This window comes from Peromyscus leucopus, chromosome 11, assembly GCF_004664715.2.
Source record: "Peromyscus leucopus breed LL Stock chromosome 11, UCI_PerLeu_2.1, whole genome shotgun sequence".
NCBI classification, from domain to species: Eukaryota; Metazoa; Chordata; class Mammalia; order Rodentia; family Cricetidae; genus Peromyscus; species Peromyscus leucopus.
In genome coordinates, this window is record NC_051072.1 from 55,034,289 (window position 1) to 55,049,372 (window position 15,084).

The 15,084-nt window shown below is 46.3% G+C and overlaps 1 protein-coding gene across 1 annotated transcript in view; it reads right to left on the reverse strand.

Moving 5' to 3' along the window:
- Positions 1-15,084, reverse strand: part of Arsb (arylsulfatase B) — a 164,696-nt gene that overhangs the window by 120,676 nt on the left and 28,936 nt on the right. The window contains exon 4 of the mRNA XM_028871646.2: positions 14,706-14,913. Within this exon, the coding sequence (XP_028727479.1) occupies positions 14,706-14,913 (208 nt within the window). The remainder of the gene's footprint in view (positions 1-14,705; positions 14,914-15,084) is intronic.

Sequence of the window (15,084 nt, forward strand, 5' to 3'; positions counted from 1 at the left end):
TTTTGCACGAATTCTTTCGTTGGAGCCTCCCAGTAGCCATGGTGACCCCGAGTACCATCTTGAAGATAAGAAAACTGAGGCAGCAGGTTGCAGAATGAGGGTTTGAGCTCACGTCCCTCTGCGTCAAGAATCACTTCTGTCTCTGCAACTGTTCTATGCGGTCTCTCAGCCTCGTCCCCTTCCTTGACTTGACTTGGACCTGGCTTCCCACCTTCTCCCCTTCCCCAGAATGCCAAGAAATCGGGTCTACCGTAAACAAGATTGTCCAGACCATGTAATACTGACTGGGCCTGGAGTCTTTCGGGCACATTGTATTGTTCTATCCTTCACTTGGTTTGGGCTGTCTTCTTGGGTTAAGATGTAATAGAAATTCCTCGTGTTAGAATAAAGTCTGGGTTTTGGTGCCACATTCTCCACAAAGAGCAACGTATATCCAAAAGCCAAGAATAGAAAGAGGTTGGGCAGCTGAGGGGGGCGGGTACTTCAGGGAATAAGACTGAGCCTGGCTGAGACAATTCAGGGGGCTCTAAGAGCAGAATGCTGTCCTCAAACATGAACATGAAAATACCGTGCTTTTCCAAGTGTGTTTCTTACCCCTCATACATTGTATTCATACATGGCAGAAACACCTACTGGCAATGATTTTACATGTGATGAAAGTATCCTCTCCAGACTCTATCCATTCCCCACATCCTCAGTCCTCAAGGAAACACCTTGGCAGACTGGTTGCAAGTCTGCGAGGAAAAGACTGTTTATGTCTGCTCTTTCCTGGATCTGCAGACATGCAACAACTTATTACCGTGACCCACGCTTGCTGATTTCTCACTTACAGTGCTCTGCAGGATCCCCAGCCAATGGTCACACAGCCTGTCACCAACCCGAGGGAAACACAGTTTCTGCATTGGGTGTAACAAGTGATCTTGCTGAGGCTTCATAATCAATTAATGTTCCAAGCCTTGCTAAGATAGCAAGTAAGGGATGGCCATCTAGAGAAAAGTAGCTACATTAGCTCAGAGAAAATAAATGCTATCGCTTCTCAACTGCATGCAGCAAAACAGGTGGCGAAACTCTTCCAGCACGTGAGCTGACAGAGCAGTGAGGAGGACATAAAGGAAGCCCCTGGCTTGGGGGGGGGGGTTGTCCCCGGAAAAGGCAGTGGGGACGGCAAACTGGTTGGTTTTTGTTCTAACTGTTGGGGGTGTTGACCAAGACCAACAAATTATTTACCTCTTTTAACTTTTAGGTATTTTTCTAAATGTCTATACTTGCTAAATAGCCAGTGCAGAACTTACGGAAAATAAACCCATCCAGAAGTGATCCTTATCTTTTTAGTTTTCAGAATAGCATGCTGTATTGAGAACAAAAGACATTTCAGTTCTCACACAGCCATGCCAGACCATTGTGCATTTGAATGAGAATGGCCACCCCGTAGCTTCCTATATGTGGATACTTGGACCCCGTTGGTGGAACTGTTTGGGAAAGATTAGGAGTGTGGCCTTGTTAGAGGCAGGCTTTGAGGTTTCAACGGATTCCTGCTATTCTAAGCATATTCCTTCCCCGCCCCACTCTTTCTCCTTTCCTCTTCCTCCTCCATCTCTGCCTCCTGCTTGCAGATTAAGAGGGGAGCTCTCAGCTACTCCTGCCTTCATGCCTTTGCTCCACCATCATGGACTCCCACCCTCTAAACCGTAAGCATAATTAAACGCTTTCTCTTATAAGTTGTCTTGGTCATGGTGTTTTATCACAGCAATAGAAACCTGAACTAAGACATCCATTAATATATTAGCTAGAATAGAAAGCCACTTAAAATTTCAAACCATTTCTGCCACTGGTCCCTTGGGGTTTTCAATAACCTCACTACAATTGTTATTTACAAAAGAGAGATAGTTGTTTTTAATACACCCCAGAGGGGAAAAAAAAATGTTGCGGTGTATAAAAGGTACATGTTATTGACTCTGAAATGTCCCCAATATATATGATCATGTGTTGAATACTTGGTCTGTATTATGTGGGGAAGCTGTGGAGCCTTCAGGAGGTGAGGCCTGGCTTGCAGCAGTCTGCTGATGGGAGGCTGGTCTCTGAAGGTGGCACCTGCCTCTGCCTTGTGTCTGAGTCTCTGCTTCCCACTGATGTGATGGGGCCAGCATCAGCTACACACTTCCATCACCATGAACCACTCCACTGTGTTTTCTCTGCCACAACTCACTACAGCTCTGAAACTGCCCAAATAAATCTTTCCTCCACGCATTATTTTTCCAGATGCTGTAGTCACAACTATGAAAAGTGAACTGATACAGTACAAATATGGAGTACTAGACTAATGTTCTTCAATTCCCGTGATGCATAACATGCTTTCTTTCACATCTTTTTTTTTTTTTTTTTTTTTTTTTTTTTTTTTTTTTTTTGGTTTTTCGAGACAGGGTTTCTCTGTGTAGCTTTGTGCCTTTCCTGGAACTTACTCTGTAGATCAGGCTGGCCTCAAACTCACAGAGATCCGCCTGCCTCTGCCTCCCAAGTGCTGGGATTAAAGGTGTGCACCGCCTGGCTATTTCTTTCACATCTTAATGATTAGCACCAATACAGTTTGAAAAGTCAGAGCATCCCTGTTCAGAAATCTCCTCTCTCCTCTCTCCTCGGCTGCAAAGTAAAACCTATCTGAGAGGAGGTGGAGGTGTCGGGGGGGGGGGGGGGGGGGGGAGGAAGAAGGAAGGAAAGAGTAGAAATCTGAGTTCTTACATTTCTTTAAAAATCTATAAAATTGCATTCTCTTCCATGATGTACCTATGTTTTAACATAAAAATGTTGAAAACTACTCAACTGTTAACCTATTACTTTTCCCCTTATGCATTTAAACAAGATGCAGAGCCCCAGGAGACCTGTCCTGTCCTCTGTCATGTGCTGCTGAGAAGATGGACTGGCTCAGTCACCATGCCCAAACCACTTTGCTTCCCTCTTCCTGTGGCCCTGCGTGTGCACAAAGCCATGCCCCAAATGTCCTCTCCTCCTTTTCATTGGCCTCCCTACATCTTAGTGATTGTGAGAACGGCTGACTTTAGATCCCATCTCCTCCCGGTAAGCCAGCCTGACGGCCAGTCTCTTTCCCAAGCCTCATCATTCCCACCTGCCTCTTGTCCTGGAATTGGGTCCACGTAGGTGTGAAGTCAAATTTCAAATATCCTGCCCAACATTCCTGAGTTCTTTAGGAAGCACTATGCTAGCAATTAGGGAAACATATTTTGTGTGCCCATTCACATTCCTTTTAGATCTTTTTGGAGACAAGTTCATAGCCTCAGACACAGAAAAGGTTCATTACTGAGGATAGGAGTTATGCTTACGCCTCTGACCACCACTGTGTCAGATAAGCTAAGAGACCGTAGCTCACTTAATGACAGATCTCAGAACCAGTTCCTTGTCTAAATTAAAATTACAGAGCCATGCCTGTTGACTACAAATTCTTATTACTAAAAGGGTAACCTCCCTAGTAACAGCCTGATGACACCCTCCACAGAAACCAATCTGGCCACTCCCTTCAAGGACACAGAGATGTGGTGTGTACTATACATACTGTGCTCACAGAGCACTTTGGGGGCTGGACCCCACCATCCAGCCTACTCCATGACCTCTGGACTTAAAAAAAAAAAAAAAGACCTTTGAGCATAAAGTGAAACCAACATGAAATTTTAAAATGACATCACATGGCCACCACCAATCTGAGAAACGTGGTGCTCCGCTCTCCACATCCCACTTCATTTATGATTTCACAAATGGCGTGCGTGTCTGAATATGTGATAAGATCATAGGCTGAACTGACAACAGATAGAGATTGAAGGTGTCTGGCAAGTTCCACCGCACTGACATTACTTTCAAGGTTTGTTAAATTTTAGAAACAATTCTTTAAAAAAAAAATCCTACATAAATAAGGTAGGAAGTGCTTAAGGGAAGGAAGAAGGAAGCGAGCAAGGAAGGAAATTCTGCTTTAAAATGTTTTCATTTTCATTATTGTTTTAGATTGATTTATGTGTGTGTTTTGCCTGTGCACCATGTGCGTGCCTGGTGCCTGAGTCATCACATAGGTGCTGAGAACTGAACCCGAGTCCTCTGGAAGAGCAGCTGGTGCTATTAACCGCTGAGCCATCTCTCCAGCCCTGCCTGAGTGCTCTTTAGTCATTTAGATACGGCCCATGCTCAAACAAAACTACAAACAAAATCACAGAGATTACAGTTGGTTAAGAGTGAAAAGCACCAGGAAGGAATAAATCTGCAGTGCCAATAATCCCTGAAACATTTTCTCATTAAGAAAACATGAGAAATGGTCCTGCGAGGTTAGGGTTGCTCTGTAGGAGGGAACAAAGCCTGGGAGGCAAAATTTTTATGTTCAGCATTTTGTTGCTGCTCCAACCCAACTGCCAAAGTCAGCAAGAGAAGTAACTGGGGATCCCTTCAGATGCATTCCTGTTATTGTTTTAGGCCTGGTGGGGGGATCTGATGCTTCTGAAAGCAGAGGATGGGCAAAGCCAAGAACAGCAGGACGGCCCCCAGCCAAGAGCCTCAGCACTGGTTCCCAGGCCCTCTCCTCGGGGAAGAGGCAGCTGATAATCTGCGGGAGGAAGGGGACTTCGGACTTTTCTCAGCAGTCTCAGAGCTCATTAGACCGCCACAGTGGCCTCTGCAAACCCCACGGAGGAGAGGAATCCAGGACACACTCGCCACTAGCTAGGCCGGAACTCTCTTGTCTTCGGAGCAAATGCTTTATGATATAGACATACACAGCACCTACCACGGCCCTCAGGGAGGATCCCACACATGCACAGAGTCAAATAGGGGCAAAAACAGCCATTTGGGTGCATCAGTAGCTAAAATTGAGCCGATCTCAGTTTTTTTTTTCTTCCTTAAAAAAAATAAATAAAACAACGGCAGCAGCAACAACAACAAAACTATAGAGGAAATACATTTCCATTTTTATATTGTGGAGGAGATGAAGGTAAACAATATGGGGCTTTTTGTCATTCAAATGCCAGTTCCTGCTCCCCCTTGAGACTTAAATGTGTGCCCTTTACCTACTATTAATGTCTCTCTTTAAAGATTCCAGACCCGGGGCACCTGCGACCCATCCGCTTTCTGCAGACTCATAAACTAGTATCTCCAGGGTGTTTAGTCCTTTCTTCCTCTGGCTGCTTACACTGGGCTCTACACTGCTCATGGGCATTTCCATCAGGAGATGAAAACTGGAGGGGGGAGGGAAGGGGGAGGGGAGAGGGGGTAAGGAAGGTTGGCGGAGAGCAAATAGCTATTTTGTTTTACCACTGACTGGCAAGTAGAAGTCTGAAAGAGTGATGAGATTCTGCTGTTTTCAAGCCAAAGGTAAATGCATGTTTGTTTTGTTTTTGTTTTTTTGAATGCCAGTCCTCACCCAGTTCTCAAAGGTGGCTACATACAGGTTACAAAGACATTTTGGCCAAAAGCCGAGGGGCCGTCACACAGTTCTTGGTTTCAGCTCGAGTTTGGCAAGGCCTGTTCTCAGAGCGCATCCATTTCCAAGTGACTGAAGCTGCACTCTACTACCCAAGATCGACATTAAAATCTCTGCGTCATTATCCCACGATCTCTGTGTCATTACCACGTGGACGAACCCTACAGTGCAGGGACGTAAGAGCCTAAGCTTGGGAGTCAAGATGAAGCCACGTCTCTACTGCAACACGCATCGCTCAGCCTGCCAGCTCTGTTTTTTTCAATAATCAGGGTGGACTGGAACTCCCCTAAAACCTTCCCTAGCTCTAAATTTCTAGAAGCCCAGGCACCCATCCATCCAGGCATGCCTTGTTTAGCTCCTATGCACTGAGCCGACCTGCCTGCTCCTTCCTATCATAGCCCACCGACTTAGAGGCTTGTCAAACAACCTGGTCCGGGTTCCACCTTCCACTTAGGAAGTGCTGCATGACTCTGCAGATTATAAAGTGCCCGCTCCAGGAATGAGGGACACTGGGAGCACCTCCTGATTGGCTGACACATGTGCAGTCTGTGACGTCTGGCTTGTAGGCAATAGGTATGGTGCAAGACACACAGGAAGGCAAAAGAGCCACACACATAAACTAATTTTTCAATTAAGAAGTTGTATACTACTAGCAGGTTGAATCAGATGGCTTGTCTGACGTGGGTTAGAGTGGGAGCCCTTGAAAGCAGAACTCAGAACTTTTCTGTATGTGCAATCACCGAGGTCAGCACAGGACTCCTTCTATGGAAGATGAGGTGGAAATGAGACTTCAGAGGACGGGCAGATGCTATGATTTAAAGTGGCATGGCGGAGTTGACGAGGAATGGAGTTGTGACGTTTCCATTCTCAGCCTGACGGGATTTGGAATCCCACCTCTGGGGAGCGTCAACCAGTGTACTTCCGGAAAGGTTTAGCTGAGGAGGGAAGACACTCTGAACGGAGGGAACACACCCGTGGGCTGGGGTCCCAGGCTGGCAGGCCGACACACACAGACTTAGCTCCAGCTGCCATTCCCTCATCCCAGGGGTTCCTCGAGGCTGCAGTTCACCAGCACCTTCTCCAACTAGCTTCTCATTTTACTGGGTTCCTCCCTAGTCCACAGAATCCTGACATCGGAATAACCCTGCAGTTATGTTTGGACAAGACGGCCTTGTCCAAGTAACACATTCGATGACATTTCTTTGCAGGGTTGACAGGTATGTTAACAATTAGCCCGCTTGATAGGTTTGATACTTGAAATACCTGAGGCTGCTGGAGGAGACAGCAGATGTGAACAGACTAAACTCCTGTAAAGAGGCAAGGAGGAGCTTGTGGCCGTTGGCTTTACTCCAGCCCCTCCCTCTTATACCTGTGATTTCTAGGTGCTTTTCTCTCTATATACAATCCACCCTCAGCCTGACTCAACCTCCCATAAAGCCTGTGCAGTGAAACACCCCCGTGCCTCAGAGGGAGCCTGAGCCCCAGGAACTTCTTAGAGGGTGAAAAAGGGAGCCATCTTCAACGTGACCTTTAAAACGGAACACAAAGGGAAAAGGAGAAAATAACTCCAAACGATTGGAAAGCTTCCTGCAATTTAGTCAATAAACACGCTCAGGTCGATAGGACCGTCCATTAATTATAAACTCAGAGAAAGGCCACGATGCTATATGCTCACAGAAGCGTGAAAATGTTGATTACCTCATGTTTCACCTGCTGAAAATTCAAAATACCGACAATGTGATATTCCTGCACCTATTAAGTAATATAATAAAACGCTGACAGTCTAGAAACATCAGGATTGAGAGGCGTCCTTTCCTTAGATGTGGACTGAGCACTCAGTGGCCTGTCATAGACACACTAAAAGCAAGACTGGTCTAGAGCCCTTAAGTACACTGGTTATTACTTTCACTTGGTGAAGTTAGCAGTAAATTAACACCCCCTTATGAATAAAAGTTCAAGGGACCCCACATGTTCTTTGTGCAGACATTAATATGCAAAGTCTCCAGAGGGGACATGATCACTAGCTGCTTAAGGACAGGTCAATGTTGTCTCCGTTTGAATCCACGTACGGTTACTTTCCTCTTTGACAGACATGTGCTGAGTGCATACGCCACTGCCAGGTGAGCGCTGGCGTGATGTGCAACCCGCTTTACTCATTAAACAGGTTCTCAGCTCTGTCAGACATGCTCTCAAAGATCTGGAGCGCCCAGCCAGGCCTCTCAGCTGCCAGTCAGGTGGCTCGCGCCCAGCACAGGTTTCTACAATATTTTACAAGTCTGCCGACTGCACAAGCATCCTTAAAGCAATGCAGCAGCTCTCTATTGCCAGCTACCTATTCTGAAGAGAATTCTCATTCAATGCAAAGGGGACTTTGGAGTTAGAGGAATTAGTTACGATTCTTTTCACTCTCGGTTGGAAATAATCAATTACACGTAATTTTGTGACTGCTCAAGTGATAAGTGCTAAAACTTTACATTCTACAATGACTTACTCTGAACGGGTTCTGGTGGTCTTAGGGTGATACTAACTGACATCATGGACAAGACCCCTCTGCACTGTGCAGGGCTGGCTCAGTGAACAGCAACTTCACGGTAATCAGAGCAGCAGCCAAGCCTGCTTCACACATTCCCAGTTCCCCCAGTCTACAGCCCAAGTGCACGACGAATCCGTGGTCTGTGAACCTCCTGCCACGTAGATGACACATGCACTCTGGCCAGAGTCTGCACGCTTTGCAGCTCTCTGCAAACGCACCCCAATCTCTCTCAAGACTGCCCCCGCACTGGAGACCACAGGCTAGCAAGCTATCAACATTGCTAGGAATAAAAATGTTCAGAGCACGAGTTCTTGGCCCAAATTCTCCTATTTCTTAAAATCTCCTCTTGCAGCTCCACCCCACCTACCCCCCATTTTTGTCCTTTCATCCTTCTTTCTTGTCAGAGCCTCCTAAAAACCCTGCCTGCTTTCAGTGCGTCTCCACACACACCGAGTTGACAGGGAAATCTGATCCTGCTAAACACGTACTGTTATCTCCCGAGAGCTAGCAGAGGCTGGGTAAATGAACAAATGGTCATTGAACAGAAGGGGAAACTGAGCCAGAATCAACAAAACTCATTAGCATTGAACAGAAGGGGAAACTGAGCCAGAATCAACAAAACTCATTAGCAGGAAAGATGGACTCCAACTCTGATGGCAGGCTATCAGAGAAGGATAAAAAGGTCGCTGTTACGTAAAAACACAATGGTAGCATGAGCAATGAGACAAGCAGTATTTGCTTATGGTAAAATTAATCCCAGACCCAGAAAGAATAGCACGAGATGGAGCTGTAGCCAGGGGTAAAATGCCTGCCTCAGTGTGACACTCTGTGATTTGATCCCTAACACAAGGGGGAAAAAAAGTCCTAATCAAATCCATAACAGAATGACATTAATCAATCAATTCTAATTTTTATCAGTAACAGCATGAATAATGTCAAGCTTTTCTCCTTAGCGTTAATGAAGAACCCAGAAATGAGTACATTTTCTTTCTCTTGAAAATACATTTGTTTCTTTTTATCTCATGTGTATGGACTTTTTCCTGAATGCACGTTTGCACCATGTGTGTACACTGCCCTCAGAACCAGAAGAGGGCATCGGATCCTTTGGACCTGGAGTTACCGATGGCTGTGAGCTGCCATGGGGTCCTGGGAGTAGACCCTGCGTCCTCTGAAGAGCAGCCAATGCTCTGACCACTGAGCCATCTCTCCAGCCCCCACTTCTTCAACTGAAAGCTACCTGGGAGAAGCTGAACATGGCTCAGTTGGTTTCTGTCAGATACACATATACACATATGATTAATGCAACTATTAGCAAATATTCCCTGTCTTGTTTCTTTTTACACAGCGATCTCTAATCCTTCTCTGGTAGCATGTGATCAGAGTACATATTTCTCCTAGGGTGGAGGATATGTCTGTGTGTATACATGATGTCCATTCCCAGCAAGGTAAATTCCTAGGATCTGAGAGAGTTACCTCCAGCTCAGAGGTTCTCAAATTCTACGTACAAAATAATTGTGTGAAGTGTTACAAATTCCAAAGCCCCTAATCTCGGGGTTTAGAGTCAGTACATCTGCGGGAAAGCACAAGAAAATGAACCTTAAAAATCGAGGTGAGGGCCATTGAGAGGGCTCAGTGGGTAAAGGTGATTGCTGCCAAACCTGACATCCTGAGTTCAATCCCCAGAACCTACAATGTAGGGAGAGAACCGGCACCTTCAAGTTGTTCTCTGACTTCCACACATAAGTTGTGGAATGCATGCTTGCGTGCGCGCGCACACGCGCGCACACACACACACACACACACACACACAAATAAATAAAAAGGCAGTAACATTTTTTAAATTGAGGTGAAAGTCACATGACATAAGGTTAGCTACTTTACTCAGTGGCATTTAGTAGCTGCACAGTGTTGGGCAGTTAACACCTCAGGAACTCGGGGATAACAACAGTGCCGTGAAGGTCTCAAGACCATGCACGGAGAAAGGTCACCTCAGACACTCAGAAGAGTGTAACAGAGGAGGAGACACCCTGTGGAGCTCTCAGATTATAAAGGGAACTTTAAAAAGAAAGCTAGCAGCCTGGAGGCAGCCTAACCCAGAGCCTGCCTCTCTCCGCCATGGAGCACGGGCTGGATACCAGGAAGCTGGTGCATTTCGTGCTCTCTAACACATTCAACGCTCACCAGTCTGGATGCTCAAACACGAGCACTTACAGGGAAGAGGAGCCCTACAGAGCGAGAATCGGGAACGGTGAACCACACGGTTTCAGCGCAGGCCCTCTCTCCCGGGGCATAACCACACTGTCGTGCTCATTATTAAACGCGACTTCGGGAAATAAAGCGTCCAGAGTCACAGAAAACCCTCCGGAGAAAGAAATGCAAATTACTTCTCGTTAGAGTCGGAGCCTCAGTGGAACCACGTGAGACGAGCTATGCTGGTAAGAGCTGGTGTAGACATGTACAAGACACCACTGTCTCTTCTGCAGGGACTCCGGGTCTAGCTCAGGGGTTCCCAACCTGTGGGCTACGACTCCCCTCCCCCAACGACCATCGGAGAACACAGACATTTACATTCCGATTCATAACAGTAGCAACATTGCAGTTATGAAGCAGCAAGAAAATAATTGGATGGTTGGGGGGGGGGTCACCACAACATGGGGAACTGTATCAAAGGGTCGCAGTGTTAGGAAGGTTGAGAACCACTGATAGAGCTGATCAAAGACTGACTCTCACTCCCCAAGTTTAGAAACTAGAAGGATGAGCCATGGTGATGGGAGTCCAGGCTAAAATCTTGTCCTTTTGACTGCGGCTAACATTGCATCTTTTAGCCAATATCTAGCTAAAATCAGAGGGAGATGGGAACTAATCATGACTCAGGACATGACAATGGGAAACAGTTTCTAATGCTAGAATCTTGAAACAGTTTCACAAAGTTTCAGGCCAGAGATGCTGGGCTGAGGAAAACAGGGCTAACCTGAGCTACCTGGTCTCTGGACAGAGCCATGCCACCTACCTGAATGGAGGGAGGCAGGAGAAAGCCTAGGAGTGTTATTTTGTACACAACCAAAGAATTATTACCTCTTTCCCCTTCTATATATAGTTGAGAGGCCTCATCACTGCTAGAAGACGGGACGGGGGGAAGGAAGGGTCTCCTGGCAATTTCCAAAAGTAAAACATTAACAGGATGGAGTTGAGGGAGTCAGGTGGAGGTGGCCTGGGCTGGTCAAAGAACCCATGGCCAGAAGGGAAGGAAACACAATGATTTACTTCTGCAGGGTGGAATACACTTCGCCCCTGAAGGCCTGGGAACTCAGTGCGCTGTGTCTATCAACCTGACCCCAACCACAGATGTGGAACAGAATTGGCCAGGGGACAGAGAGACGGCCATGTGTGCTGTGCACAAGGACTCTACATCACTTACATTCAGAGAAAGCCGGCGTGAGTCGGCATAAAATGATGATTTTAAAGTTCTCCTCGGGAAGACTTGGGGAGAGGCTGGCTTTTGGGAACAGCCGCTCAGAAAGCCGAGAGGGAGGTCAAAGAAAGGAGAGGAGCTAGAAGGCCGAGTGATTGCTAACCAGATGTTGACTCCACTCGACCTGAATTTGAATTCTGGCGCTCTCTCACGGGTTTGACATGGGACTCATCTCTCGGCTTCCTGAAGTTGGGGTTCCTTCTTTGATGAAATGGAACAGGAACTAGCTCACAAAGGAACCTCGAGCTGTCCCGCTCACACCATGAGCAAGTGCAGGGTAAGTGGAGGCAAACACGGGGGGTGGGGGGGAGGGGGGGCCTGAGCGCATGCGCATGTCAGGACTTGACGCAGCGGCTACTCTTACCGTGAAACTCCGCGGAGAAGGGCACAGACCGAGCAAAGGAAGGACGGACTGCCAAGATATCAAATACACAGTCACAATAATCTGCACCGTGGACACGGACGGCAGAACTCTCCAGCCGGTGACAGGGGAGCGAGGGGGACTGAGGGGGTGGGGGGGACACAGAAACACTGGAGCGAGGGAGAAGGAGGGGACGGACGGACGGACGGATGGTCGGACAGAAAGCCAAAAAGGAATAAGAAAAGAAGCTGGCCAGCAATTCAACCTATCAAAGTTTGGGTCCCCCCCCACACAACCCCCACCACCAAATCAAGCCGAGCAAAGTCAGCAAGCTCAGACACAGGCCGAGAAGACTTCCCGGGATGGAGAACCATCTGGAGGAACAGTCAAGGCAGTCACGGTTATCTCGGGCAAAACTAACTTGAAAACATTTGAAGACTCACATCTAGACCTAAGGAAGGAAAAAATTTAAACCACGGAGATAACTTTTAAAAGGCCTCCAGAGATGGCTCCAGGGACCGACCGCCTATCACTCTAGATCCTAGAGAGAGATGGGGAAAACATCCTAATCTCTGTATCACATGAATTCAACCAACCAAGACAGCAAAGCCTGCCAGGGGAGAAGGAAACCACCCCACTCTTGCTTGTGAACTGATGTGGAAATCCTAACTAAAACTCCACTGAATCCAATTTAGGAGCATTATTAAAACGCATAGGCGTAAGCATTGGGCCCCCAAACAAAGCAAAGATGACCTAGGATTAATCCATCGGTTAAGACACCATCATATTGGGATATGACAGCCCTATTATAAGGTACAGTTTTTCAAAGTAAAGCTTCAAATATTATTTTTGCTAAATTGACTAAAATGTTCAGATGTTTATAAAATACACACACATATCTGAAATTATGACACAAAACATTGATTTTCAAATACTTTTTCATTCTCATATATCACGAAAAAAATTTATCCCATCTCTTCCCAGACATCCTTGACGCCAATCTCTCTGCTTGTATGAGAGTCACTTTGAGATATTTAAGTTTCCAGAGTGAACATGTTCGCTGCTGAGCCCTCTTTAGCTCAAGAGTAACATATTAATCCCTATTCAGGAAATCACTGTCCAGAAACTGTGTAATCATGATCTATGCAACAAAGGCTTGAGTTTTTGGTTTTTTTTTTTTTTTAACTTACAGGCTCCAATTTTTGCATTTCTGATTTTCAAGGAATAATTGCTAAATCGGTGTGAAGCATCCTGGTCTCCTTTTCAAAGTGTTTCTAGAGACTCCATAGGCCTTCAACACCAGACTGATCAAAAATGCTATACAAGAGTTTTTTAAATGAAGTAAACTGAGGTTGACTCCCAGATTATAAGAGACCCTATAAAGGATCACATATGTGACATCTTCCTTCCCCTCTTCCTTTTTTTGTGAAAAAAAAAAATTATCTTACATTCAACCCTCACCAGTACAAGCGAACACTTGGAAAATTATAGTCTTTAGATGGTACTTTACGACACCAGCTGCTCACACAGACACTACTGAGCCACCGTGCCCTGCCTGGATCCTTAGCTGCTCATCACTGCAGCCCATCATGGAAGCTGCTCTGCTGTGTCAGGAGGTGGAAGAGAACACAAGCACTATCAACTCATCAGGGACGTGATCAACTCACCATCACACACAAGCCCAGCACCAAAGAGGCTGAGGACTGAGAATTCAGGCCAGCGTGGCTATATGGTAACCAGATCTTGTCTTAGATAAACAAAGATGGCCATCTGTGAGGCCAGAAAATGCCACAGAGCCTGAAGCAGAAAGCCAGACATGCCCAGATGTGGCTGTGTAACCAGGGGCTAAGTATTAACTTCTCTGGGTCTAGTTCTCACAGCTGCAAGACGGGGGAACGGTCCTCGGGGAGTGAATTACTGTGGGGGTGAAACTGAACACATGAGGCTCTTAAAACTGTCCTATATGGTAGTGATGGAGATCAAGCCAATGCCAAGTTTAGGAAAGACTGATAAGCAAATTTTCCAAACAGTAAAAGAAATATAAGGAAAACAGAACAAGAAACTAAGACCGTCAGAAGACTGATCAAGTAAGCAAACATCGGACGTTCTGCACAGTGGGGAAGGAGGGGTGGGTGGATGTCTAACAATCCCAAAATCAGCAATACGAGAAAAGAACACGCTGCCTGAGTGTTCAGGACAAGGAACAAGCAAAGATCTCTGCCAAGTCCCTTTGGAGTGAAATTCAAAAAACTGTTTCTGGTGGAGGAAAGGAATCATGACCATAAGAGATTTCTACTCAAAGTCCCGGATGGACTCCATGAAAACCGTCTTAGGCATCCTGGGGGCTGAGATTCTACTTCTCTTTCCCCTTTCCTCTGCTTACCTTCCCTGCAATGAATACGTGACTTTTATTGTCAGAAAACTATTTTAATACAAAAGTACCTTATACTTGGAAACTCTGGCTGAAGTTTAATCGGCTCCTTTTCTAATCTGTCTTACAGTGTCACAGCCCATCTCTGCCCAGACACGGGGACCTTCAGTTAGCAACAGTGGTAGTCAGAGAAGACAGCTGGGCTGGCAAGGCACTCTGGCGACCTGCCACCCTGATGCCCTGTGGGTGTGTGGAACCTGCTAACTCAGTCAGTCAGTGAGTGAGAGCTGGTCTTCAAGTACACACCCGGTGTATTTGGAAATACAAACAAAAGGAGGAAAGATATGTAATTCCGTTTCCTTATTCGAACTGCGACTGTGGTTCCACTATTGCAGTTAGCATTTGTTTTCATAAGGAAATGCCGGCTGCTCCAATCTGTCTTTATTCCACCTACTGAATGCCACATCCTAGAGACGGACAGCCTACCGGCAGACTGACCTGTGGAGAAGATGAACACCGTGTTGTTCCAGAGCCCGTGGCTTTTCAAGGCTGCGGTGACGTTTCCCACTGCCTCATCCATGAGGGACACCATCCCTGCATAAATCCGTCTGTGCTTATCTTGGATGAAGTCATATGGCTTCATGTATTCCTCGGGGACCTGAAGGGGATCGTGGACAGACTGGAGAGCCAGGTAGAGGAACAGCGGCTGGAAAGAGAGTTTGGAGGCATCAGTTCAAAGGGATGGAGGCTTTAAATGCAAATCATGAGACAGTTAAGATTTATCAGTTCATATCAATAACTTCAAGACAACCTACAGAGGGCACCCAAAGTATCTTTGAGTCATATATGTGATTACATCCAGAATACATAAATTATT